General features: G+C 49.9%; 1 protein-coding gene across 2 annotated transcripts; it reads right to left on the reverse strand.

Moving 5' to 3' along the window:
• Positions 1 to 2,595: 2,595 nt before the first annotated feature.
• On the reverse strand, positions 2,596 to 26,265 carry LOC127585675 (protein FAM83F-like). 2 transcript variants are annotated; one of them, XM_052043334.1, is made up of 5 exons: positions 25,800 to 26,265; positions 16,396 to 16,563; positions 14,699 to 14,820; positions 9,889 to 10,547; positions 2,596 to 4,885 (listed from the first exon to the last, which is right to left on the reverse strand). In XM_052043334.1, the coding sequence occupies exons 1-5, from the start codon at positions 26,247 to 26,249 to the stop codon at positions 4,803 to 4,805; spliced, it is 1,482 nt and encodes a 493-aa protein (XP_051899294.1). In that variant the 5' UTR covers positions 26,250 to 26,265; the 3' UTR covers positions 2,596 to 4,802. The 2 variants fall into 2 exon arrangements, with proteins under 2 accessions (XP_051899294.1, XP_051899295.1); XM_052043335.1 differs by lacking the exon at positions 2,596 to 4,885 and adding an exon at positions 6,857 to 6,902.

The following is a 26,265-nucleotide window of genomic DNA, read 5'->3' on the forward strand; positions in this document are numbered from 1 at the left end:
TGTACTACATCAATGCACTCTGTACTGACTCAATGTAACTGCACTGTGTAATGAATTGACCTGTACGATCGGTTTGTAAGACAAGCTTTTCACTGTACCTTGGTACAAGTGACAATAATAAACCAATACCAATCCCAACAATGATTCACTATTGTGCACAATTCACCCCAGAACATGTTAAAGCCAAGTTTTGGGGTTTGGTCAGCCCTGTAATGAGGAAGATGGAGAAGACATTTGTGCACAGAAAGGTGCAAAGTCACAGAGAGACACAACACAGAAACAGGCCTTTCATCGCACTGAGTTCATGCTGACCATCAAACACCCACTAACACTAATAGTACGTCAATTGCAATTTTATTCTCCCCACATTCTTATCAACACGCAGAATCTACACACGTGGGGCATTTTGCAGTGGCTAATTAACCAACCAACACAAAAACACCTTTGGGATGTGGGAGGAAACTGGAGCACTGTGGGAACCCCATGCAGTTGCAGGGAAAATGTGCAAACTCCACACACCAGAGATCAGGATTGCTTCCCACGACCCCCACCCCACACTGCCCCCCACCCACGCCTCTTCTTCCCTTTCCGAGCCTCTTTTTTTCTACGTTTTTTTTCCTTTCCCTCCTTACCTTTGACCCACCCCCCGTGGATCTGCTCTCCCCTCCTCCCCCGCACCTGCCCGTCACTATCTCTTACCTGCATCTACCTATCACCACCTTGTGCCCACCCCACCTCCCCTCTTTTGTCCACCTATCGCTGCTCTGCTTTTCCCCTCCTATACATCGGGCTTCCCCTTTTCCTATCTTCAGTCCTGAAGGAGGGTCCCTGACCCGAAACGTTGACCAGCTGTTTTTCTCCACGGATGCTGCCTGACCGGCTGAGTTCCTCCGGCATCATCGTGCGTTTCCCTGTACTTCCAGCATCTGCAGTCTTTTGTGCCTCGAAGCTACAGAATGTTGCTTCTTATTGTGAGGGGAATTGAACAGAAGTACAGAGGTTGTGCTTCAGTTATGCGGCATTAGTGAGACCATATCTGGACAACTCTGTGCAGTACAGATGTCCTCATTTAAGGAAGAACATAAATGCATTGGAATCAGAGAAGATTTACTAGACTAATATTTGGAAGGAAATGCTGGAAATCTAAGATAAATCTTTGACCCCAGAACATTACCCCGTTTTCCTTCCTACAGATGCAGCCTGACCCGTTGAGTATAACCAGCATTTTCTGATACCTGATACCTGAGGCAAAGGGTCAATAATTGGTTTATTACTGTCCCATATAGTGAGATACAGTGAAAAATTTAGTTTTGCATGCTGTCCAGACAGATCCTTTCAAAACATAAGTACTTTGAGGTAATACAAAGAGAAAAGCAATGAGAACGTGCAGTGCAGGCAGGCAATAAGGTGCAAGGGCCACGACGAGGTAGGTTGTGAGGTCAAGAGTTCATCTTTAACATATGAGAGGACCGTTAAATAGTCTTATAACAGTGAGTCAGAAGCTGCCCTTGAGCCTGGTGGTACGTACTTTCAGGCTTTTGTACCTTCTGCCCTGCGGAAAGCGGGGAGAAGAGAGACTGTGTGGGGTGGGAGGGGTCTTCGATTATGCTGGCTGCTTTACCGAGGCAGCAGGAAGTGTAGACACGCCGGACTTGTATCTACTGTAGCGCAGAACAGTGAGGAGGGACTCGAATGAAACATATAAGATTGTGAGGGTTTGATGTGGAAAGCAGGTTTCCTCTTGTGGGAGACTCTTGAACGTGGGGGTCACTGTTTAAAAATAAGTGACCACCCCCCTCCACCGTTGGCCATTTAAGATACAGAGATCACATGTTTTCTCTCTTGGGTCTTTGGAAATCTCTTCCCAAAACGGAGGCGGAAGCAAAGTCTTTGAACCTCTTTAAGGCAGAAGTAGACAGATACCTGCTAATCAAAGGGTGACAGGTACTGCAGTTAGACAGGGATGTGTTGAGGTTAGATTCCAATTAGCCACGATCTCATAAAACAGTGGAGCAGGCTCCAGAGGTTGAATGGTCTACTCCTGCTCATTGTTCCTGTTTGCAATGTACCTCTGTGACCTCCCCCACCCAACTCTACAATTCCCTGACACCTGCACCGTCCAATTCTGGCCTCTTGCACGTCACCGATTTTAGACTGGGAACTGTCTGGACAAAGCAACCCATTTATCTGGCACCCATTCACCGCCAATAACAACCAATCCCCTCCTCTGTTGGTGCACAGTGCGCCAACCACACTGCGGTTAGACTTCTCTAACAGAACCTCCCAAACCAGTGTCCTCTGTCACCTAGGAGAAACGTCAAGGGCCATGGGAAGACCATCCTTCAAGTTGCTTTCTCAGTTACGTGAACCCATTCATAATTTTAAAGACCTCTTATTGGAGTTATTCCAATTTGCTTAAAATTATTACCTCAAATCATACTTGCAAATCTTTCTTGCATCCTTACCGGTGTCTCTGGAGGTGAAATACAGATGTTGGTTTTCCAGCTGTGAAGCTCCTGTTCTTATTTCTGAAATATTCCTTTCAGTGGAGTCCGGAATTTGCTACCCAAAACAACCACTATTAAGTCATTTGGGTCAAATGTCCTCAAAGTAAATTTTATTAAACAAAATTACAGAAATGCACAAAATATTTGTATTTAATATTTTGTGTAAAGCCATTCCATTATGTAACATACATATTCACATTGTTATTGTAAAGTGTAATAAAAAGTAAACTTGCACAGGTCTCGTGCACATACTTCATGTAACAGTCCTGTGTCGCTTTTAAGCATTGGTACGTTTATTTGGGTCATGTTTGTCCCGTGCTAGACCCAACTCCAAGCCCCGTTTAGAAAACTATCAAGGTTACAAACAATTATTCCCATGATTTATGAATTTTTAAGCCTCTGAATTCAGAACAGCTTTAAATACTGACAAGAAACACTTGGCCTAGAAGTAAGTGTAACATGTCTGGGTCCCATTTCCCGTGGGTGCTGGCTCTGTCTGCACCTCAGATCCCATGGGTGCTGGCTGTATTTGTACCTCAGTCCCTGTGGGTGCTGACACATCTATACTCTCACTGTGTCTGTGCTTAATTGGGTGCTAGGCCATTATGAGACCTGGTTTGATAGGCATGAGTACACCATTCAGCCTTGCATCTTTTCTCCCATGCATTAAGATCACAGCCGAGCTCTTATCTCCTGCACAAACCCCATGACTCCCAGCCTCAATGGTATGGGCCTTCTCCGAGTTCCAGTTCCATTGGTTCCTGCCTTCTCTATTCTCGGCTCAAGCCAGAGCTGGTTCTGTGATCGCTCCCAGTGCACACAATGCGAGATCACTCGTACACATGCCCAGGAGACAAGCACTGAGATCTAGTCAACCATGGAGCTTTACCAGCCAGACCCAATACTGCTGACACCATGACCATGGCCTTCCTCTTCCGCTCTGTAAACCTGAACTCATTGAGGGGTCAGCGGTGGAAAGGGTGAGCAGCTGCAAGTTCCTGAGCGTCAACATCTCAGAGGATCTACCTTGGGCCCAGCACATTGATGCCATCACGAAGAAGGCACGCCAGTGGCTCTATTTCATGAGGAGTCACCAAAGACTCTTGCAAATTTCTACAGATGTACAGTGGAGAACATTCTGACTAGTTGCATCACTGCCTGGTATGGAGGCTCCAATGTGCAGGATTGAAAGAACCTGCAGGGGGTTGTACATTCAGCCAGCTCCATCACGGGCACAACCCTCCCCGCCACTGAGGACATCTTCAAGAGGCGGTGCCTCAAGAAGGCAGCATCCATCACTAAGGACCCTCACCACCTGGGACATGCCCTCTTCTCGTTACTACCATTGGGGAGGAGGTACAGGAGACTGAAGACCCACACTCAATGATTCAGGAACAGCTTCTTCCCCTCTGCCATCAGATTTCTGAACGGTCCATGAACACTACCTCGTTATTCCTCTTTTGCACTATTTATCTATTTTTGAAACTTATAGTAATTTTTATGTCTTGCTCTGTCTTGCTGCCGCAAAACAACAAATTTCACGACATATGTCAGTGATGATAAACCTGATTCTGATCTCATCCAAGACTCTTACTGTGTCCTAACATACGAAATCGGGAGAGGGGTCAGAAGGAGCTGTTCTGGCTGTTTCAACCACCCCCATGCTCAACAAAGGGTCATGTAGACCCAATGCAGTGGCTTGTGTCCTGAAAGGCCTCTTCAACTCAAGCCAGGCAAGTGGGACCTGCCTGAAGAGTGAAGCTCAGTACCATGAAGTACACAGTTCTTCGCTTGGCCACAATGGGGTGCTGTTGTCCACAAAGCTGCTCACAGCACACACAGGACACCAGTGTTGTGCAGCTCATTCAGGTCCTAAGATCGATATGGTACACAGGACCAGAAAAAGAAATCAAACAGATACACCAGGTTAAGAAAGCAAATCCATTGGTGAACCCTCCCCAAATGTTTGCCTTTTCCCACCTTGTTGAGCTCAAGCAACAAGGGTTCAACCCCGACTTCCAGTGCTGCCCGTGTGGAGTTTGCACGTCCTCCCTCTGACCGTGTGGGCTTCCCCCCGGGGCCTCTGGTTTCTTCCCACATCCCAAAGACGTGCAGGTTGGTAGATTAATTGCCCCTAGTGTGTAGGTGAGGGGTAGAATCATGGGGGGAAGTTGATGGGAATGTGGGGAGAATAAAATGAGTGTAGGATTAGTGTAAGTGCATGGTTGATGGTCAGCATAGACTCGAAGGGCCGAAGGGCCTGTTTCCATACAGCTCGACTCTGCCTTCAACTCCTCACGAAATCCGGCACTTCTCCTTTTTATTCTTTGTGGTGGCCGTGCTGACTTGTCGTTCTAGGAATGTGGAACTGGACTTCCCTGTAAAAATCCGAAAGGCACAGGCTGAGATAGAGCAGCAACAAGAACCTGCATTTATATAGCGCCTTTAATGATGCAAAAGGAAGGCCCCCCTAGGCTCTTCACAAGAGCAATTATCAAAAAACTGCCTGATCCACATCATGAGAAATTAGTCCCAAAAGCAAAACACCGCGGAGACGAAGAAGCTGCAGGAGGAACTCAGCGGGTCGATCAGCACCTGTGGGGGAGAATGGAATTGTCGACGTTTCAGGTCGAGACTCTGCATCAGGACCCGAAACATCCCCCCCACAGATGCTGCTCGACCCGCTGAGTTCCTCCAGCAGATTGTTTGCTGCTCCAGATTCCAGAGTCTGCTGTCTCCTGTGTCAGCAAATAAAAGCAGAAAATGCTGGAAATAGTTTGCCAGTCAAGCTGAAACACTGGAGTCAGATTTAGAGTCAAACTGCACAGAAACAGGCCCTTCGGCCCAACTGGTCCATGCTGACTAAGGTGCCTACCTAAGCTAGTCCCATTTGCCCGCGTTTGGCCCATATCCCTCTAAACCTTTCCCATCCACGTACCAGTCCAAATGCCTTTTATACGTTGTTAATGTACCTGCCCCCACCACTTCCTCTGGCAACTTGTTCCATATACCCACCACCCTCTGCGTGAAAAAGTTGCCCCTCAGGTCCCCTTTAAATCTTTTCCCTGCCCCCTCACCTTAAACTTATGCCCTCTGGTTTTTTGATTCCCTGACTCTGGGAAAAAGACATTAACAGATTCTCCCTCTACAGATGCTGCCTGACCTGCTGAAAATTTCCAGCATTTTCCTTTTTTTATATATTAAGGAGCTATTGGGGCAGGTGGCCATTGGTTCAGTTAGAGGGGAAGGTTTGAGCAGGATGAGAGAGAGGCAGGGAGATTTGCAGAGGAGGATTCCAGAGCTAACTGGATTATGACAAGGCTGCCAATGGGGGATGGTACTGAAGAGGTCAGAATTTTAGGAGCACAAAGATCGTAGTGTGTTACAGGGCTGAAGGATCAGGCATGGGTAGTGCCTAGACCATAGAGGTATCTCTCACAGGTAGCTTGCCTTACAAGGTTGGATAGGCTCGGCTTGTTTCTGCTTGACTGAAACACAAGGTCCTGAGGGGTATTGGCAGGGTGGATGTGGAGAGCATGTTTCTTCTTGTGGGAGAACCTAGAACTGGGGAGTCACTGTTTAAAAATGAAGGATCATCCAAAGCATTTTCTTTTTCCTCATTGAGGGTCATGAATCTTTGGAACTCCCTTTCTCAAAAGATGACGGGAGGAGAATTTTTTTTGAACATTTTTACGGCAGTGTTAAGTAGATTCTTGACAAACGAGGGGCTATAAAGTTCTGGGGTAGGTGGATATGCAGGGCTGAGGTTGCAGTCAGATCAGCCACAATCACACTGAATGGTGAAACAGGTTTGATGAGCTGAGTGGTCTACTCAGTTATACCTTTGTCATATCCTGCTTACACATGCATTGGTTATATATTTATTGACATCTATGAATATTCATATTATATAATATTAATATTCAATTATTCATATTTATTCATGGTAGTGTAGCGGTTAGCGTAACACTATTACAGCGCCAGCGATCGGGGTTCGATTCCAGCTGCTGTCTGTAAGGAGTTTGTACGTTCTCCCCGTGTCTGCGTGGGTTTCCCCCGGGTGCTCCGGTTTCCTGCCACACTCCAATGACGTACAGATTAGTAGGTTAACACAGGTGTAATTGGGTGACACAGGCTCGTTGGGCAGGAAGGGCCTGTTACCGTGCTGTATAAATAATGTTTTAAGATGTTTTATACATTTATTCATATCATTGTATGTTAACAAGGGTCAGAGTTTGAAAATCAAGGCATTGTTACTCCAGGAGCCAGTGTTGCTCAGTGAGCAGAGACGATGAAGGGGGTCCAGGACTTGGTGTGAGTTCTCACAGGGACAGCAGGGGAGGAAGACGCAAGAAACTACGGAACACTGGAAGGACTCAGCTGGTCAAGCAGCATCTGTGGAGGCAAGAGGTGTATATCGATGTCTCAGGTCTATTTGTATACGGGGAGGAAGACGAGGGAGGTGTCAGCAGCGCCTAGCGGAACAGTCCAGTTAACAGAGCCACGGAGAGGATGACCTGCGGTATGGTCAGAGGTGGATGGTCGCAGTCTCTTCCCCAGGGTGGGGGAGTCTAAAACTAGAGGGCACAGGTTTATGGTGAGAGTGGAAAGGTTTAAAAGGCACCTGAGGGGTTTTTCCACACACAGGGTGGTGAGTATACAAGATAAGATTTCTTTATTAGTCATGTGTACATCGAAACACACAGTGAAATGCATCTTTGCGTAGAATGTGCTGAGGGCAGCCCGCAAGTGTCGCCACGCTTCCGTCGCCAACATAGCATGGCCACAACTTCCTAACCCGTAAGTCTTTGGAATGTGGGAGGAAACCGGAGCACCCAGAAGAAACTCATACAGACACGTGGGGAGAACGTACAAACTCCTTACAGACAGCGGCCAGAATTGAACCCAGGTGACTAGCGCCGTAATAGCATTACGCTAACCGCTACAATAACTGTGCCGCTAGAGCTAGAACAAGTTGCCAGAGGAAGACATTTGGACAGGTACACGGATAGAAAAGGTTTAGAGGGATATTGGCCAAGTACAGGCAAATGGGACTAGCTCAAGAAGGCACTGTGGTCTAGAAGCTCTAGCGTAAGAAGGCATGGATGGGTTGGACAGAAGGGCCTGTTTCAGTGTTGTATGACTCTATGACTCTATACAGTGGTGGGGATTTCAGGGTTAGTGAAGGGATGGGTATCACATCCAGAGCTCGGGATTAAATATGACACCAAGGCTGTGAATGTTAGGCCTCAGGGGGACTGTACAAGAGGGAAGGGGGCCTTCCAGTGTGGCATGCAGCAGGGAGGGGGATGGGGCACATTATGCCACAAATGGTCGAGGAGACTTGAAAGTCAAAAGTGCTGGAACTCTGAAATAAAAACTGAAAATGCCGGAAACGCTCAAGTAAATGAAAATTTATGAAAACATAGATGCTAGAAATCTAAAACAACAACAGAAAATGCTGGAAATACTCCACAGTCTCTCCCCCACCCTCCCTGTAACTTAAGAAGTTACCTCTTTGTCTCCTGACAAAGGATCTTCGACCGGAAATGCTGACCCTGTTTCCCTTCCCACAGATGCTGCCTGACCCGCTGAGTGTTTTCCAACACTTTCTGCTTTTCTTAACGTTGGAAACACTCAGCGGAGCAGGCAGCATCCATGGAGGGAGAAAGTTGACATCTCAGCTTCTTTCCGCGTTAAATGTATCTCCCTCCACAGATGCTGCCTGACCCGCTGAGTCTTTCCAGTACTTTCTGTTTTTAAAGTTGTAAACACTCAGTGCGTCAGGCAGCATCTGCGGAGAGAGAAACATTTCAGCTTCCTTCAGCATTACATGTATTTCCCTCCACGGATGCTGCCTGACCCGCTGAGTGTTTCCAGCATTTAAAAGAAAAGGAAGTGCAGGGAACACTCAGCAGGTCAGGCAGCATCTGTGGAGGAAGAGACATTTAATGCTGAAGGAAGCTGAGTCAACTGTCTCTCCCTCCACAGGTGCATGGACCCATGAACACTACCTCATTATTCCTCTTTTGCACTATTTATATATTTTTATAACTTACGGTAATTTTTACGTCTGCCACAAAACAACAAATTTCAGGACATACGTCAGTGATAATAAACCTGATTCTAAGGGTGCATTACACAAAAAGTGCTCGAGGAACTCAGCAGGACAGGCAGCATCCATGGAGGGAATGCTGCCAGAGCAGACGCAGGTTGGAGGAACAACACCTCATAGTCAGCCTTGGGAGTCTCCAACCTGATGGCCTCAACATCGATTTCTCTAACTTCCGGTAACCCCACCCCTTCTTTTTCTTCCCCCCCCCCCCCACAGTCCTTTGTCTTCCCTTATTCCTGTGGCTCCCTTCCCCCACCTTGATGACCTGCCCGCCTCCATCTACTGCGTCGTGGTGTAGCGGTTAGCGTAGTGCTATTACAGCGCCAGTGACCCGGGTTCAATTCCAGCCGCTGTCTGTAAGGAGTTTGTATGTTCTCCCCGTGTCTGCGTGGGTTTCCTCCGGGTGCTCCGGTTTCCTCCCATATTCCAAAAGACGTACTTTTTTTTTAAAAAATGTTATTTACAATGTGGTAACAGGCCCTTCAGGCCCAACGAGTCCGCGCCGCCCATATTTTTTAAACCCAAATTAACCTACAGGCATGCTATGTTGGCGCCAGAAGCGTGGCGACACTTGCGGGCTGCTCCCAGAACATTCTCAGTAACACAAAAAGACGTATTTCACTGTGTTACTGAGCCACTGTACCTAATACCCTCTCCTCCCCCATCCTTCATTCCATGGTCCACTGCCCTATCCTACCGGATTCCTCCTTCTTCAGCCCTTTGCCTCTTCTACCCATCACCTCTCAGCTTATAACATCTTCTCCCCCTCCCTCCACCCACTACCTTCCCCCTCTCACCTGGACTCACCTATCCCCTGGGCTCACCCATCACCTGGGCTCACCTGTCCCCTGGACTCACCTCTCACCTGATCTCACCCATCCCCTGGACTCACCTGTCACCTGATCTCACCTTTCACCTGATCTCTCATGTCACCTGGACTCACCTCTCACCTGATCTCACCTCTCACCTGATCTCACCCGTCCCCTGGACTCACCTCTCACCTGATCTCACCTCTCACCTGATCTCACCCGTCCCCTGGACTCACCTGTCACCTGATCTCACCTCTCACCTGATCTCACCTGTCCCCTGCCTGCGTGTGCTCCTCCCCTTCCCTCCACATTCTGACTTCTGCCCTCTTCCTTTCCAGCCCCGGTGAAGGGTCCCGACCCGAAACGTGGACCGTTTATTTGCCTCCGCGGACGCTGCCCGACCCGCTGAGCCCCTCCAGCGCGGCTCCAGACTGCATCACCTGCTGTGCGCCGTTACCTGCGCTGACTTTGTCCTGCACTTCAGCCTCTTCCTTCTTCCTCTTGCTCTTCGTGCTTTTGCTGGGGATCAGGCCGCTCGGCCCCTCGGGCGCGGGGCTGCCGGAGGCCGGCTCCGGGTTGTCCCTCCGGGAGATCGCCTTCCCCAAGTCGGACAGCCTGAACCTGCTCCCGCCCACCTTGCCCCCATTGGGCATCTTGTGAGGGGGCACCAGGTCCTCCAGAGGCTCTGGTTGGTCCAGCCCTCTGACGTCATTCGCGATCAGCCAATCGTGGACGGCCTGGTTGCCCTTGCCGTCGTTCTCCTTCCGGCTTTCCCGGAGGGTCCCCCTGCGGTCTCGCGTCAGGTTGCGCCCGGGTCCCGGCGCCTTGTCCTCGGCCGCCGGGGACAGCTGGTTGTCCGAGGCCGCCCGCCGCAACCCCTCCATCGCCAGCAGGTACTTGGGGTTGTGGAACTTGCGCTGCATCTCGATGGAGCGGGGCGGGACGAGGCTGCTGACATGGCGGCTGAAGCCCGGGCTGATGCCCAGCTGGTCGGGCAGGTTCACGGCGTCCGAGTTGGCGTAGAGCTCCCGGAACTCGGCGTCGAACGCCTCCAGGATCTGCCCGGTGAAGAGGGTGAGGCTGCTGCGGTGCAGCCGGGCGCAGCTCCAGGTGAAGCTGCCGGAGAGAAGAGAGAAAGAGACGGCTGGGTGGCAGTGAGGGGAGAGGGGTAGTGAGTGGGGTCCCGGCTCGCACTGGGGTCCGGTCGCCTCTCCACCCCACCCCCCCGAGCTCACCCCCCCACCCCCAACCCTCACCTCTTCCCCCCCACCCCCATCCCTGACACCTCCCCCCACCTCTCCTCACCCCCCACTCCACCTCACCCCCACCCCTCACCTCACCACCTCCCCTCCACCCCCACTCCACCTCCCCTCCACCCCCACTCCACCTCACCTCACCCCACCCTGGACCTTGGGGAGAGAGAGAGAAGTTTCCTACAAACCCAGCGAGAGCCATCACGCCACACACGCGGCGTGCACCAGGTGTGTGCATGCAGCGCACACTCACACAACATACACACATGCAAAGAATGCAGCTGACACAGCACGTACGCACCGCACGGTCACATGCAAAGCACCACGATACACGTGCAACGCAGCACAGGTCGACACACAGGAGGCTGCAGATGCTGGAATCTGGAGCAGCAAACAATCTGCTGGAGGAACTCTGGACCCGAAGCGTCGACAATTCCTTTCCCCCCGCAGATGCTGCTCGACCCGCTGAGTTCCTCCAGCAGACTGTGTGTTGCTACCTACCCAGCACATACACAGAAAACACATGTGCACATACATGCACAAACATGTACATAATACTCTAGACAGCTCAAGCAGACCACATACACAACACATAAATATGCACAATACATTCTCAAAGTGCATACAACATGTGTACGCATATACCACATACATCCACACAGCATGTACACACGAGAAAATAGGAGCAGGTCATCACACCCCTCAAGCCCTCCCTACCATTCAACACGATTGTGGCTGATCGATACTGGCCTCAACTCCTCTGCTGTGCCAGTTTCCCATAGCTCTCAATTCCTCAGTCTTTCAAATATTTATCTTTTCTTCATCCTAAATATATATGGTGATCTGGCCACCACCACCACCATCTCTGGGGGCAGAGAATTCCAGAAATTCACTCTCCTCTGAGAGAAGAAATTGATACTACATGCCTAGTTTCACAGAATGCCAATATGCACACACTTAGTGACACAAACACACTGAGAAAACACAGGCACACACAAAAACATGCAGCTCCCTCAGGATGGAGGATGATTTCCTTCCACTCCAGTTCTGAGGTGGCTGGTGAGGGCAGAGTCAGGACCACAGACCCTTCCACAGGTGCGGCCGGGAGTGACCAAAGTCCTGGGTGTTGTGCCCCTTCCACCATGTGTGCTGGGCCTCTGTGTGCTCCCAATGCATGGATTCTAGGTCCTGTTGGATTTGACTGTTTTAAGTAGTTTTTTTTTTAACATGTGTAGCATTTAAGACACCTCAAGTGGCTGCACGGGGAATGGCCACTTCCCAGCTTATTGGTTTGATCACAACAAAGGAGCAGAAGTAGGCCATTCGGTCCATCTAGTCTGCTCCACAAGCTAAACTAAACTATTCCCATCTAGCCCCAACTCCTGGCTTTTTCCCCATATCCCTTGATACCCTGACTAACTAGATACCTAGCAATCTCTTCCTTAAACACCCCCAGTGATTGGGCCTCCACAGCTGTATGTGGCAAAGAATTCCATAAATCCACAACCCTCTGGCTAAAGAAATTTCTCCTCATTTTTGTTCTAAATGGGTACCCTCTAATTCTAAGACTGTGCCCTCTAGTCCTGGACCCGCCCACCAAGGGAAACAACTTGGCCACATCTACTCTGTCCAGTCCTTTAAACATTTGAAATGTTTCTATGAGGTCCCCTCTCATTCTTCTGTACTCCAGTGAGTACAGTCCAAGAGCCGACAAACGCTCATCATAAGTAAGCCCTTTCATTCCGGGAATCATCCTCGTAAATCTTCCCTGAACCCTCTCTGACATCAGTACATCCTTTCAAGGGGCCCAAAACTGCACACAGTATTCCCAATGAGGTCTCACCAGTGCCCCATAGAGCCTTATCAACACTTCCTTACTTTTATATGTTATACTTCTCGAAATGAATGCCAACATAGCACTCGCTTCTTTTACTACCAATCCGATCTAGTGGTTAACCTTTAGGGTATCCTGTACGAGGACCCCCAAGTCCCTTTGCAATTTTGTACTTTGAATTTTCTCCCCTTCTAGATAATAATCTGTGCGTTTATTTCTGTTTCCAAAGTGTACAACGGCACACTTCTCAACATTGGATCTCATCTGCCCTTTCTTTGCCCATGCTCCTAAGCTATCTAAGTCTCTCTGCAACCTTCCTGTCTCCTCAATGCTCCCTACTCCTCCACCTATCTTGGTGTCGTCTGCAAACTTAGCCACAAAACCATTTACTCCATCATCCAAATCATTGATGTACAAAGTAAAAAGAAGCGGCCCCAACACCGACCCCTGCGGAACACCACTAGTAACCGGTAGCCAACCAGAACAGGATCCCTTTATTCCCACCCTTTGCTTTCTGCCAACCAGTCAATGCTCCACCCATTCTACTATCCTACCTGTAATTCCATGACCTCTCATCTTATTAATCAGTCTCTTGTGCGGCACCTTGTCGAAGGCCTTTTGAAAGTCTAAATACACAACATCCACAGCCTCTCCCTTATCCACCCTACCTGAGATTTCCTCAAAAAACTCCAATAGGTTGGTCAGGCAGGATCTTCCCTTCATGAAACCATGCTGGCTTGGACCTATCTTGTCTTGTACCTCTAGATATTCCATAACCTCATCCTTGAGGATCGATTCCAATAACTTTCCAACCACCGATGTCAGACTAATAGGTCTTTTAGCAGCATAATTTCCTTTATGGTGCCTCCCTCCTTTCTTATACAGCGGAACTACATTTGCGACCCTCCAGTCATCCAGAACCATGCCATCAGGTGAATACGTATTTTCTCATTGGTTGGTTTTGCCACAGGTATCTAATCGGTTTTCTGACTGGACTATTGTTAGCTAAGGAATCCCTCTTAGCTCAAGTGTAAAAGGTGTCATTTTTTGTTAGTCTCTCTCTTGCTTCTCTCTCGCTCTCACTCTCTCTCTCTCTCCTCTCTCTTCCCCCCCCACGGCCCCCAGCTCATCTTTAGTTCCTTTTGTTTCGGCTCATCTCCCAGTAGTAAAGCTAGTGCCACGTGCTCTGTGACTGTTTCTTTGTTTTAAACTTTTCCAATAAAATTTTATGAAGCACCAAGTTGTTTTCAACTCATTCTCGGACTCCTGAAAGAACCCACGGATTTGAAAATAACCGGATCCGACAGTCCTCAATACCATTCCCAAGGCTCCCCCCTCCATTCTGAGCAATCATGGGCCAGAGAATCCCAGGAGTCAGTGAGGATGTTGTAGTTTTTTTCAAGGAACACCTTTGTGTCCTTTTCTCTGCCTGGTGATCTCACTAACACACCACAGACAAAATGGGGAGGTGGCTAAACTGATCCAGTTTTGCTACGGCACTTGCCTGGGCATTTGCCCAATCTGAATGGCTCTGTGATACCAGTTTCACACTGGGATCCTCTCAAAGAACTGATGCGCTGACTGCCCTTTACCTGTGCTGTAATGGTTCCCTATTTCTCAACAAGAGAGCCCTCGCTGTGGGACTGCTGAAGTTTGGAGCAAATAGTCATAGATGCAACACTGAAACAGGCCCATGATAAACTAATCGAGTCCATGCTGGACAGCAACCACCTGCTTACACTAATCCTACCTTAATCCCAGAGACACTGCAGATACTGTTTATTTACCCCTACATTAATGCCATTATGTTATTCTCCCCACATCATCAACTGCCCCCAGATTCCATCACTCACCTACACACTAGGGGCAATTTCCAGCAGCCAATTAACCTACCAGCTGGCACGGCTCTGGGATTTGTGAGGAAACTGGGGCACCCGGGGGAAACTCGCACGGTCAAAGGGAGAACGTGCAGACTCCACGCAGACAGCACTGGAGGTCAGGATTGAACCTGGGTCTCTGGTGCTGTGAGGCAGCAGCCCTCCAAACTGTGCCAGCCCTAGTTACCGTTCTAACTTGGTCTATGGTGCCTCCCTTTATTCAAATGCCTCTTGCCAAGTAACACCCAGGATCAGCAGGGTGGGGGAAAGTGTCTGGGATAGGATTCAGACCCAGCTGTTTACCTGTAAGATCCAGAAAGGGCTTTATCGCCATCCACGATCATAAACTTCTCATTTAAAGTGCCCTTCACATGTCCCGCTGTCAAGTAGAGGCCGGTGCCAGCAATGGAACGGACTCGTATGTTCTGTGGTGGAAGGCAACACATCTGGGCAACAGATAGCGTCCTTCTCCCCCTCTTCCCTCCCTCTTGCTGGGACTGACTTCCACGAGTCCCAGCAGACCCAACTCCCTCCCAGCAGCTCACCTGAGATACTTCCTTCAATGAGCATGGGAAGGCAATTTACCTTTGGGAGCCTTCAAAGGCCAGTAATGTTTGTGCATTGTGATTGGTATTGGTTTATTGTTGTCTCGTGTACCGGGATACAATGAGAAGCTTTTGTTTTGCCCGCCATCCAGCCAGATCACACAACATATAACGCACAGAGGTTGTAAAAAGAAAACAGCTTAGAATTCAGGTTTAAGAGACAATTATGATAAATGTAATGAATCTCGATCCAGCACCATCTTGGAGGGTGAATTTATTATAATCATGATATTCTACATTTAAATCTCATTTCTAAGCTGTTTTCTTTTTACTACCTTGGTGTAATTATGTACAACATGATCTGTCGGGATAGCACGCAGAACAAGTTATTCACTGTATCTTGGTTCGTGTGACAATAATAAGCCAGTACCAATCACAATGCACAAATGTTGTTGGCCTTGGATGCCGTAATGGGGACAGTGATGGAGATTACAGAACCCCCACCCCCCTCCCCCCAGTCACAGACTATGTTCCAGCGGGCACACTTACTGCCCCCAATCTGACCCATTTCCTGCTCTGCGATTTGGCACCCAGCTGTTCCTCCCCCTCTTTACCCTGTTGGGGTGGGGAGGGAGTGGCAATGGTGGGTCGACGGGTCCAGAGGGGAATGGGAGCGACTGGGGGCTGCAGTGAGAATGGCAAAGTCCAGGGGCGTGGGGATGAGTGTTTGGGGGTGGGGGGGGGGAGGAAATGATGAGAGAAGTGATCGGGGGAGGGAATGTCTGGGGTGGAGGAGGAGATGTTGGGAGCAGAGAGTGTCCGGGAGGGGGAATCCTGAGGTTGCAGAGGCAGTGTCTGGGGAAGGGAGTGTCGGCATGGGAAGTGTTTGGGGAAGGGGGGAGAGGTGTCCAGGGCCCACCTCCTCACCTCCTGCCTCCTCACTTCTTCCCCATCCCCTCACTCCCCTCCCCCTCCCCTCCCCCTCCTCACTCCCTCCCCACCCCCTCACTCCCCTCACCCCCTCCTCACTCCCAACCCCCTCCCACCCCCCCCTCACTCTGCACCCCCCTCAATCATCACCCCTTCAGTCTCCCCCTCACCCCTACCTCCTCACCTCCCCACCCCTCACTCTCCCTTCCACCCCTTCTCCCCTCCCCCTCACTCCCTCCCCACACCTCACTCCCCTCACCCCCTCTCTCCCTGCCCACCCCCTCACTCCCCTCATCCCCTCCTCACTCCCTCCTGACCCCCTCACTGACCACACCCCCCACTCCCTCTCCACCCCCTCCTCACCCCAGCCCTTCAGTCTTCCCCTCACCCCCTACCTCCTCACCTCCTCACCCCTCACTCTCCCTTCCAACCCCTCACTCCCTCCCCCCTCGTAACTCTCTTCTCACTCACTCCCACCTCCTCACCCCCCCACCCCATCTCCAGAACCTCCCCATCACCACTCACTCGGATCTGCAGCTCCTTCAGCTCCATCCTGCGGCACATTTCCAGGAAGTAGGTCAGGTTGCCCTGGTCCAGCACGATGTAGACGGCCACCCTGTGCCGGTAACCGGCCTCCACCAGGTCCTCAAATATGTTCTGGTCCGTGAAGTCATCCATCACCACCGCCAGCACCTGCGCACAGAGGGGTTGGCTCCAGCTCACAGCCGCCCAGACCAGTGGGAGAACCCCTCCCCTGCCCGCTCCACCACACCTGAAGCTTCAGCCTCCCAACCCCACCCCTACCTTCCACAACCTCCCCACCCCACCTTATACACACCCCGGTCTGTATCAGTGGCGCTGAGGTGGAGATGGTTGAGAGCTTCGAGTTCCTTGGTGTAAGGACCACTAACCATTTGTCCTGGTCCAGCCACGTTGACGTTATGACCAAGAAAGTACATGAACGCCTCTACTTCCGCAGAAGGCTAAGGAAATTTGGCACATCCCCAATGACTCTCACCAATTTTTATGGATGCATCATAGAAAGCATCCTATCTAGATGGATCACAGCTTGGTCTGGCAACTGGTCTGCCCAACATCGCAAAAATTGGAGAGAGTTGTGAATACGGCCCAGTCCATCACGGAAACCAGCCTCCCCTCCATCTACACTTCCCGCTGCCTCAGGAAAGCTGCTGACGTAATCAAGGACCCTTCCTGCCCTGGTCGTTCTTTCTTCTCCCCTCTCCTGTTGGGCAGAAGATAGAAAAGATTGAGAGAACAAAGCCCCCAGATTCAAGGAGAGCTCCTATCCTGCAGCAACAAACAATCTGCTGGAGGAACTCAGCAGGTCGAACAGCATCTGTGGGAGGAAAGGAATTGTCGACGTTTCAGGTCGAAACCCTTCTCAACCCACTGAGTTCCTCCAGCAGATTGTTTGTTGCTCCAGATTCCAGTATCTGCAGTCTCTGGTGTCTCCATTCTATCCCACAGTTATCAGACTCTTGAATGGACTTCTCTTAAACGCAAAAGATAAATTCTTGACCTCCCAGTCCTTACACCTATTTGTCTACCTGCAAACTGCTTTTGTAGCTGCAACATTATATTCTGCATTCTGTTGTCTTTTTTAACTACTTCAACGTACTTGGGTGTGGCATGATTTGGATGGACAAACAAAAGACTTTCACTGTACGTCAGTGCACGTGACAACAAAACGCCAATGCCTCACCATCCACCCAACACCCCCTCCCTCAGCCTTCACCCCTCCCCCTGCCATCCTCCCTACGCTCCAGCCCTCCCATCTCACCCTCCAACCCCCCCCGCCCTCCACGCCTTCCACCCCACCTCAACTTCCACAGCCCCCTAGCCCCTCGCCCTTCCTCCACTGCCCTCCCCCACCTCACCCTCCAACAAGCAGGGGGTAGTGGTGGGAAGGATTTATTTTTGTTTGGAAGTCGGTGACCGGCGGTGCTCCACGGGGATTGGCACTGCTGTTTGTGATGATATAGTAATGGCATAATGACTTGGATGTGAATGTAGGAACTTTGATTAGTAAGTTTTAGTAAGTTGTGGACACAGCCCAGCGCATCACGGACACCAGCCTCCCCTCCTTGGACTCTGTCTTTACCTCTCGCTGTCTTGGAGTAGCAGCCAGCATAATCAAAGACCCCACTCACCTGCGTCATTCTCTCTAAACCTCTTCCATCGGATAGGAGATACAAGAGCCTGAGGGCATGTACCACCAGACTTAAGGACAGCTTCTACCCCACTGTGATAAGATATTGAACAGTTCCCTTATACAATGAGATGGACTATGACCTCATGACCTCATGATCTACCTTGTTGTGACCTTGCACCTTATTGCACTGCACTTTCTCTGTAGCTGTGACACTTTACTCTGTACTGTTATTGTTTTTACCTGTACTACATCAATGCTCTCTGTACTGACTCAATGTAACTGCACTGTGTAATGAATTGACCTGTACGATCGGTTTGTAAGACAAGCTTTTCACTGTACCTCAGTACAAGTGACAATAATAAACCAATGCCAATGCCAAGTTTGCAGATGACACGGAAGTTGGTGGCGTTGTGGATAGCGAGGAAGGTTGTCTAAGGCTACTGCAGGATAACCATAAAACCATACAGCGCAAAACAGGCCCTTCGGCCCACCATAAGGATCAGATGGAAAGCTTGGCGGAAGTTGGTAGATGGAATTTAATCCCAACGAGTGCGAGGTGATCCATTTTGGCAAGTAAAATGGGGGGGGGGGGGTTGGTGGGGTTAGAGCATATACAGTAGATGGTGGGGCACCAAGGACTGTGGATGAACAGAGACACCTTGGGGAGAGGGTGGAGGGAATGGGGAGGATGAGGGAAGGGAGAGGGAGGGATAGAGGATGAGGGAAGGGAGAGGTAGGAGGGGGAGAGAGAGGGAGTTGGAAAAGGGAGGGGAGTAGACAGAGGAAGATGGAGGAGGGAGGGATGAGAGGACAGGGAGGGTAGGAAAGGGGGAGAAAGAGGGAGAAAGGGGAAAAGTTTGGAATGGAGGGAGGAGAGGAGTAGGAACAGAGGTATAGATAGGAGGGAGGAAGAGGAGGGATGGAAAGAGTGGAGGGGAGAAATGGAGGCTAGCAGAGGGAGGGAGGAAGGACATGGAGGGGGAGGGAGGGGAGAGTGGTATAGGGAAAGGACAGATGGTGAGGAACAAAGGGGAAGGGGGTGGAGGAAGGTACAGGGTGGGGAATACAGGAGAGCACAGGGCAAATGGAGGGGAAAGGGTGGGGGAAGGAGGAAGGGAGGGGGAATGGAAGAGGGCGAAGGGGAGGGAGGAGGATGAGAAAAGGTGGGAAGGGAAAGGAGGGAGGGAGGGAGGGGAGAGCAGGAGGGAGGGAGGGAGTGATTATTTCTGTCACTATGTGGTGTACCGTGGAAGTTCAGATTCAGATAAGATCAAAATTTCGGGCTGTATTTTATACCTTCCCGTGAAATTGACCCACGGTGAGTTCTGCAGAGTTGCGTCAGCTCAACTCCCACTCGTGAGGCCGTTTCCAACACTTGGGAGTTTACCGGAGGGCAGTTCACAGTGAGGTGGATTTCGTGAGAAGCTCCGCAGCTCGCAAAGGGTTAACGTGCAGCTGTGTGGATGTGGTGGGGACTGGGGGGCTCAGTGTGATAAGGCAGTCTCCTGTTCCCCCCCTTGCTTCTGACATGCAAATCAGATAACCTGCACTTCAAATATCCGACAGCGCGGCTTTGAATATACCTCCCATGGGAGCGTGGCGACCCCTTCCCTGCCAACAGGGAGGTGCTCCCTCCACTCCCTCTCCTGGGGGCTCTGGGACAGCATTAATGTACAAAAGTTCACATTTTAGTTTGTTTAAAAGAAGGATTTGTGTGTTGCATCCAGTGAGAGAGGAGCTTAGAGAGGTCAGTGAGGGGAGGGAACAAGGGTGCAGAGGAGGGAGGGAGGGCGAGGGTACAGTGGGAGGAGGCAGTGGGAAAGAAGGGCAGAGGCAGCACCTTAAGCTCAAAATATGTCCAGACTGACCACTGCTGCTTGCGGGATCTTGCTGCCCCTTTTCCTACGTAAGGTTCTTTAAACCTTGTGAGATGATGTGCTGTCCAGAGGTGGTGGAGTGTTTGTAAACGTAGCGTTCTTTCTTACACACAGAGAGGAGGGGTTCTTACACACCAGTATTCTCTGCCCCCTGCTCTCCTCTCCAACACACCTTGACCCACACCACCAACATCCCAGAGACATGAGGTGGAGGCTCATCATTAACCAGAAAACTCAACTGGACCTGCCACAGAAATGTTATGGCTTCAAGAGCAGATCAGAGGCTGGGTATCCTGTAGTGAGAACTCACTTCCCGACACCCCAAGGCCTTTCCACCATCTACAAGGGGCAAGTCGGAAAATGAAGCCACCCCATTCCGGCAGGAGCAAGACTTGGACCACATTCAGGCACTGATGAGTATCAAGTAACGTTCACACCACTAAAGTGCTGGCTAATGAGCCTCTCCAACAAGCGAGAGCCTAACCACCTGCCTTTGACATTCAATCACGGAATCCCCACCATCATTGTCCTGGGGGTCACAGTTCCTCAGTTATAAGAATACCCATATCTACCAGAGCAGGTCACAGGCTGGGTGTTCTAGAACATAGAACACTACAGCACAATACAGGCCCTTCAGCCCACAATGTTATGCTGACGTTTTATCCTCCTCTAAGATCTATCTAACCCTTCCCTCCCACATAGCCCCCCATTCCTCTATCATTCATGTGTCTATCTAAGAGTCTCTTAAATGTCCCTAATGTATCTGCCCCCACAACCTCTGCCGGCAGTGCGTTCCACGCACCCACCACTCTCTGTGTAAAAAACTTACCCCTGACTTCTCCCTTATACCTTCCTCCAATCACCTTAAAATGATGTGCCCTCGAGTTAGCCATAAACTCCACTCTATGGAAAGTGACTCACTTCTTGATACCCAAAGACTTTCCACTAACTACAAGGCATAGATCAGGACCCCACGTGCCTGGATAAACGTGGTGCCAGCAACTCTCATGAAACTCAACGCCATCCAGGACAAAGCACCCCATCAACCACTCTAAACGTCCATCCCCTCCAATTTTGCGCACAGTAGTTGCAGTGTGTACCATCCACCGTTGTACTTACTCACCAAGGGTACTCCAACACCCCTCCCAACCCTGTGATCTCCAACCCTCAGGGTAACAGGTGCATAGGAACCTCACCACCCAGCCCCACAGGTTCCCCTGAATGTCAAGTGTTTTCGTGGCTTCAAAGGTCAATTGAAACGAAAGACTGAGGTGCAACCCTCTGCTACAGAAAGGATTTTGCAACTCTTGGAAGGAGCTGCAATATCAGTGCCCTGGACTTTGGCATACAGAATGCAGTGTCAGATTTCACAGGTGGCAGTAAACTAATATGTAGTAAGCAAGATAGACTACTTGCATTTCTATAGGCCTTTTGCAGTCTGAGGGCATTCTAGAGGCAACAAAACACAGCTCCAAAAGTAATGAGTGAAGCAGAATGGCCAATTTCTGCAAAGCAAGCTCCCAAACACGACAATGTTTCCATGATTGGATCACGGCCCGATAAACCACACTAAAAAGAGCTGTGTGCAAAGTGACAGCAATGAGGCCCAAGGCATTAGTCACCTGTCACCATCAACACTGCAGGTAAATAGGTCTGTCACAGGTTGGCAGGAGCTGGGGAGTAGAGAGGTCTTGAGGAGGAGAGGGAACGGAAACTCGAGAGTCCGGTTATGGGGAGTGAGAGGTGGGTGGCATTTATATGTCAGTGGTGTCAGGATTTGGTGTTGTGGGGGGGGGGGAGGGGGGTTCTCCTTCATTCTGCCATAACAGCCCTCACTCTTGCTGCACGGGTGCCCTCTGCTGTCTGGGAGCCGTGCATGGCTGCATGACCTGTGCATTAGTGCGTCAAGGTGCATGGAGAGCATGGGAGGAGTACCTCAGTGGGAGATAATCCAGGCCACATCGCACAAAGGATTTTTTGAGAAAGGTCGCCTGCTTGTAGCATGCAAAGCATTGCATCACACAAATCAAGTTCCAGGCCCAACTGCTGAAGAGGCAGTTCCCCCTGGTGCCTTCCCTTCCCACCTACATCCCCGACACCTGGCATGCTCGCCACCTCCGTCTACACTTCCCGCTGCCTCAGTAAGGCAGCCAACAGAATCAAAGACCCCACACATCCTGGAGATTCTCTTCTCCCCCCTCCCATCAGGCAGAAGATACAAACGCCTGAAAGCACATACAACCAGTCTCAAGGACAGCTTCTAACCCACTGTTACGAGACTATTGAATGGTTCTCTTGTATGATAAGATGGACTCTTGATCTCACAATCTACCTCGTCGTGACCTTGCACCTTATTGTCTGCCTGCACTGCACTTTCTCTGTAACTGTAACACTTTATTCTGCATCCTGTTATTGCTTTTCCCTTGTACTACCTCGATGCACTGATGCCATGAAACAATCTGTATGGATGGCATGCAAAACAAAGTTTTTCACTGTATCTTGGTACGTGTGACAATAATAAACCAATTTACCACTTCAACAGCTTTCAGTTCCCTGGCCCCGACTGCCTCATTTTCACTACGGATGTCCAGTCCCTGTACACTTCTATTCCTCCATCAAGAAGGCCTCAGTAGCAGTTGCTGTAATGCTATTACAGCACCAGCGACCCGGGTTCAATTCCGGCCACTGTCTGTAAGGAGCTTGTACGTTCTCCCCTTGTCTGCGTGGGCTTTCTCCCACATTCCAAAGACGTATGGGTTAGGAAGTTGTGGGCGTGCTATGTTGGCGCCAGAAGCATGGCGACACTTGCGGGCTGTCCCCAGAACACTCTACGCAGAAGATGCATTCCACTGTGTGCTTTGATGTATACGTGACTAGTAAAGATATCTGTCTATCTAAGACATTCTGGAACACAGACCCAACCGGTTCCTCTCCTCCACCACTCTCCTCCGCCTGGCAGAACTTGTTCTTAAACCCTCAACAACTTTCTCGTTTGTCTCCTCCCACTTTCTCCGAACCAAGGGTGTGGCCATGGGCACTCACATGGGCCCCAGTTACGCCTGTCTTTTCATTGGCTACGTGGAGCAGTCCACGTTCCAAACCTACACCGGTAATGTTCCCCAACTCCTTCTCCACTACATTGACGACTGCATTGATACAGCTTCCTGCGTCCGTGCAGAACTCATCAATTTCATCAACTTTGCTCCTAACTTCCACCCTGCCCTCAAGTTCACTTGGTCCATCTCGCTAACCTGCTTAAGAGGATAATGATTTACAATTGGGTACTTCTTCATCGCTAGGGCTTGACAACCCAACTCGCCCATTACCATTCAGCTGGCACAGTGGAGCAGCAGTTAGTGCTGCTGCCTCACAGCTCCAGAGACCCGGATTCAATCCTGACCTCCGGTGCTGTCTGTGTGGTTTGCACGTTCTCCCTGTGTCGGTGTGGGTTTCCCCCGGATGCTCTGGGTCTCCTCCCATGTCCCAAGTACGTGCCGGTTGGTGGGTTAGTTGACTGCCCTTGCGTGGATGGACGTTAGGAGAATGGACGTGATGGAGAATGAGTTGCAAAGAATTAAGTGGGGGGAATGGGATTGCTCCGAGAGCCAGCATAGACTCGATGGGCCAATTGGCCTCCTTCTGCATTGTAATGAAACATGGAATCCCAATCCAGTCCTGGGATTGCATTGTTACCTGCTCAATCCAACATGTAGGAGGGTATCTATTTATAAAATAGGTATTTCTCTCAGAGGACATAGAAGAGTACAACACGGGAACAGGCCCTTCAGCCCACCATGTTGTGCTAAACTAATTAAGTGCCCAACTAAACTAGTCCCTTCTGCCTACATTAGTCCATATCCCTCCATTCTCTGCATATTCATGTTGCCATCCAAGAGCTTCTTAAGTGCCCCCATCGTATTTACCTCCACCACCATCCCTGGCAGCACATTCCACAGGGCGGTGAATCCCTGGAACTCTCTGTCCCTGAGGATGGTGGAGGGGGATAACTCTCTAAAAGACAGAGGAATTGAGGGTTCAAGGGAACTGGCACAGAAGAGGAGTTGAGGTGTGGGGTAAATCAGCTGTGATCATATTGAATGGCGGAGTAGGCGTGAGGGGGCTGGTGGCCTACTCCTGCTCTTGTTTTCTTTATAAATACCTGAGCATTAATGCTTTTATTTCTAAAGAGTCGCCTGACCTGAGGTGCAGGGTTTATGATTAATTTAAAGGCAGACGGGACCCAAACCCAACAAGCCGAAATAGTCAGGGTGACATTAGTCTCTGATTTCAGGGAAATTTTTAGCAAAATGTCATCTCAATCCCCCAGGCAAAACAAATAGCAGGAGGCTGTGGACCAATCAGGATGTTACACTGCAGAAAGTTTAAGGCCCAGCGATCTTATCTGCCGGAGATCACCAGAACTCTGGTTACCATGACCACCTTAGTCAGCGCTTGCATAGGCGTGAAAATATATCTTTCTAATGTACAAAGTATCAACAATTAATATTTACATAACTAGAAAAAATCACCCGATTCACTTTGCACTTTATAAATAAATTCTGGAAACTTTTTTTCTTAATCCTGTTTATTCTTAGGATGTGGCGTCACGAGGATATTTTGTTGCCCAGTCCCCTGTAACCCTGAGAAGATGGTGGACTACGTCCATAAGTATGGTTCGGTGTAACTGAGGAGTTTGCTGGGCCAGTGCACAGTTAAGAGTCGGTGTGGGACTGAGTCATCTATGGGCCCAGATGACACATTTGCTTCCCTAGAGAACCAGTTTATGAAAATCCCACAAAGCTTCCTGGCAACCAAGTTTTTATTTCCAAGTCCAAAACAAATCCTCAAACTGGTTTGGTGGGATTTTTTAAAAATTGGTTTCACTGGATTATTCCCCAAGATCTCTCTTTAAAAAAACAGAAGTCCACACCACACCGATGGTGAACGAGTGCGGGAGATCTGGAAAAGTTAATGGTGTATGTGGTTAAAACAGTTGGGCATTGAGCTTTTATTGAAGGTGGAGGGAGACGAGGGAGTAAGTGGGAATTAGTGAGGGAGGCCTGAAAATTAGGCCTTGCAGCAAAAGCTTTGACTGATAATCGTGCAGGAGGTGACAAGATTTTGCAGAGCCTTGAAAACTGTGGTAGAGAACTTGTGAAACCAACTTAGACACAACATAATGAAAGTGGAACCTCTGTGCCTTAGGAAACTTAGTGAAATACAGCATGACTGTGCTATCCCAAAGAGGAAGATGGCCTGGTGTTTGGGAGGCTGCCCCATCATGACTGACACCCCCACCCCTCCTTGTGTTTCCAGTCTACTGTCAGCTGTGGTTCAGCCTTACCTCAGAATTAGAAGACCATGGATTCAGAAATGTGCAAAAACTAGGCCAACACACCCCAGTGTTAGCAGTGAGGGAGTGCCGCACTGTCGGAGGGGCAGTAATGAGGAGTGCCGCACTGTCAGAGGGGCAGTACTGAGGGAGTGCCACACTGTCAGGTGGCAGAGGGAGCACCACACTGTTGGAAGTCTGATCTTCCAGTTGGGACATTAAATCAAAGCCCCATCTGCCCCTTTGGATGGATGTAAAAAACGTCCTGTCAGCCTTTCAAGAAGGAGCAGAGGTACCCAGAGGCCAATGTTGACTCCCCGCCGCTCACCCGCCACCCCCCCCCCCCCACCAAACCCCATGGGGACAGGTTACCTGAACCATCATCATGTTGCTGTTGTGGGATCTTACTATGCACCAACCAGCTGCTACGTTACAACAATACTGACTGGACTGTAACAGAACCCTTGACTTCAAAGTACTTGGAACATTCCAAGGCACTACAGAAACGCGGCTTTCTTCCAGAGGGAGCCTCTGGCTTTTCACTCACCTTCCTCGCCTCTTGGATCAACTTCCGCACAACTTCTTTGATGAAAGGCTCGCTGTTCCTGGGGGGCTGCATGTAGATGGTGGCCCTGGTGATCCCTCGATAGGCCACGTGCTCCGTCCAGCCCAAGTCCAGCTCGGGTATCGGGATGTCACTCTGTTCTGGCCAGTAGGTGAGGGAGTCGTCACTTTCTGCTGCCTTACCTTGGGGAGAGTCCGTCTTTTCCACCTTATATTTATCCCAATTCTTGGAGATCTTCTTCACTTCCTTAGAGGATAGAAACTCCTTTAAGCCTTGTTTCTTGATAATCTTGTTGAAATCCACTGCCTTAGACTCCAGCAGTTCCTCCAGAGCCAACCGTTGTGATTCACAGTAAAAGAATTGTGGATTCTTGTCATTAATGCTAATATTAATGTGATTATCGTCCAAACACATCAACTGGGAATCAGCCATATTGTCTGCTGCCTGT

Source organism: Pristis pectinata, chromosome 33 (genome assembly GCF_009764475.1).
Source record: "Pristis pectinata isolate sPriPec2 chromosome 33, sPriPec2.1.pri, whole genome shotgun sequence".
Classification (NCBI taxonomy): Eukaryota; Metazoa; Chordata; class Chondrichthyes; order Rhinopristiformes; family Pristidae; genus Pristis; species Pristis pectinata.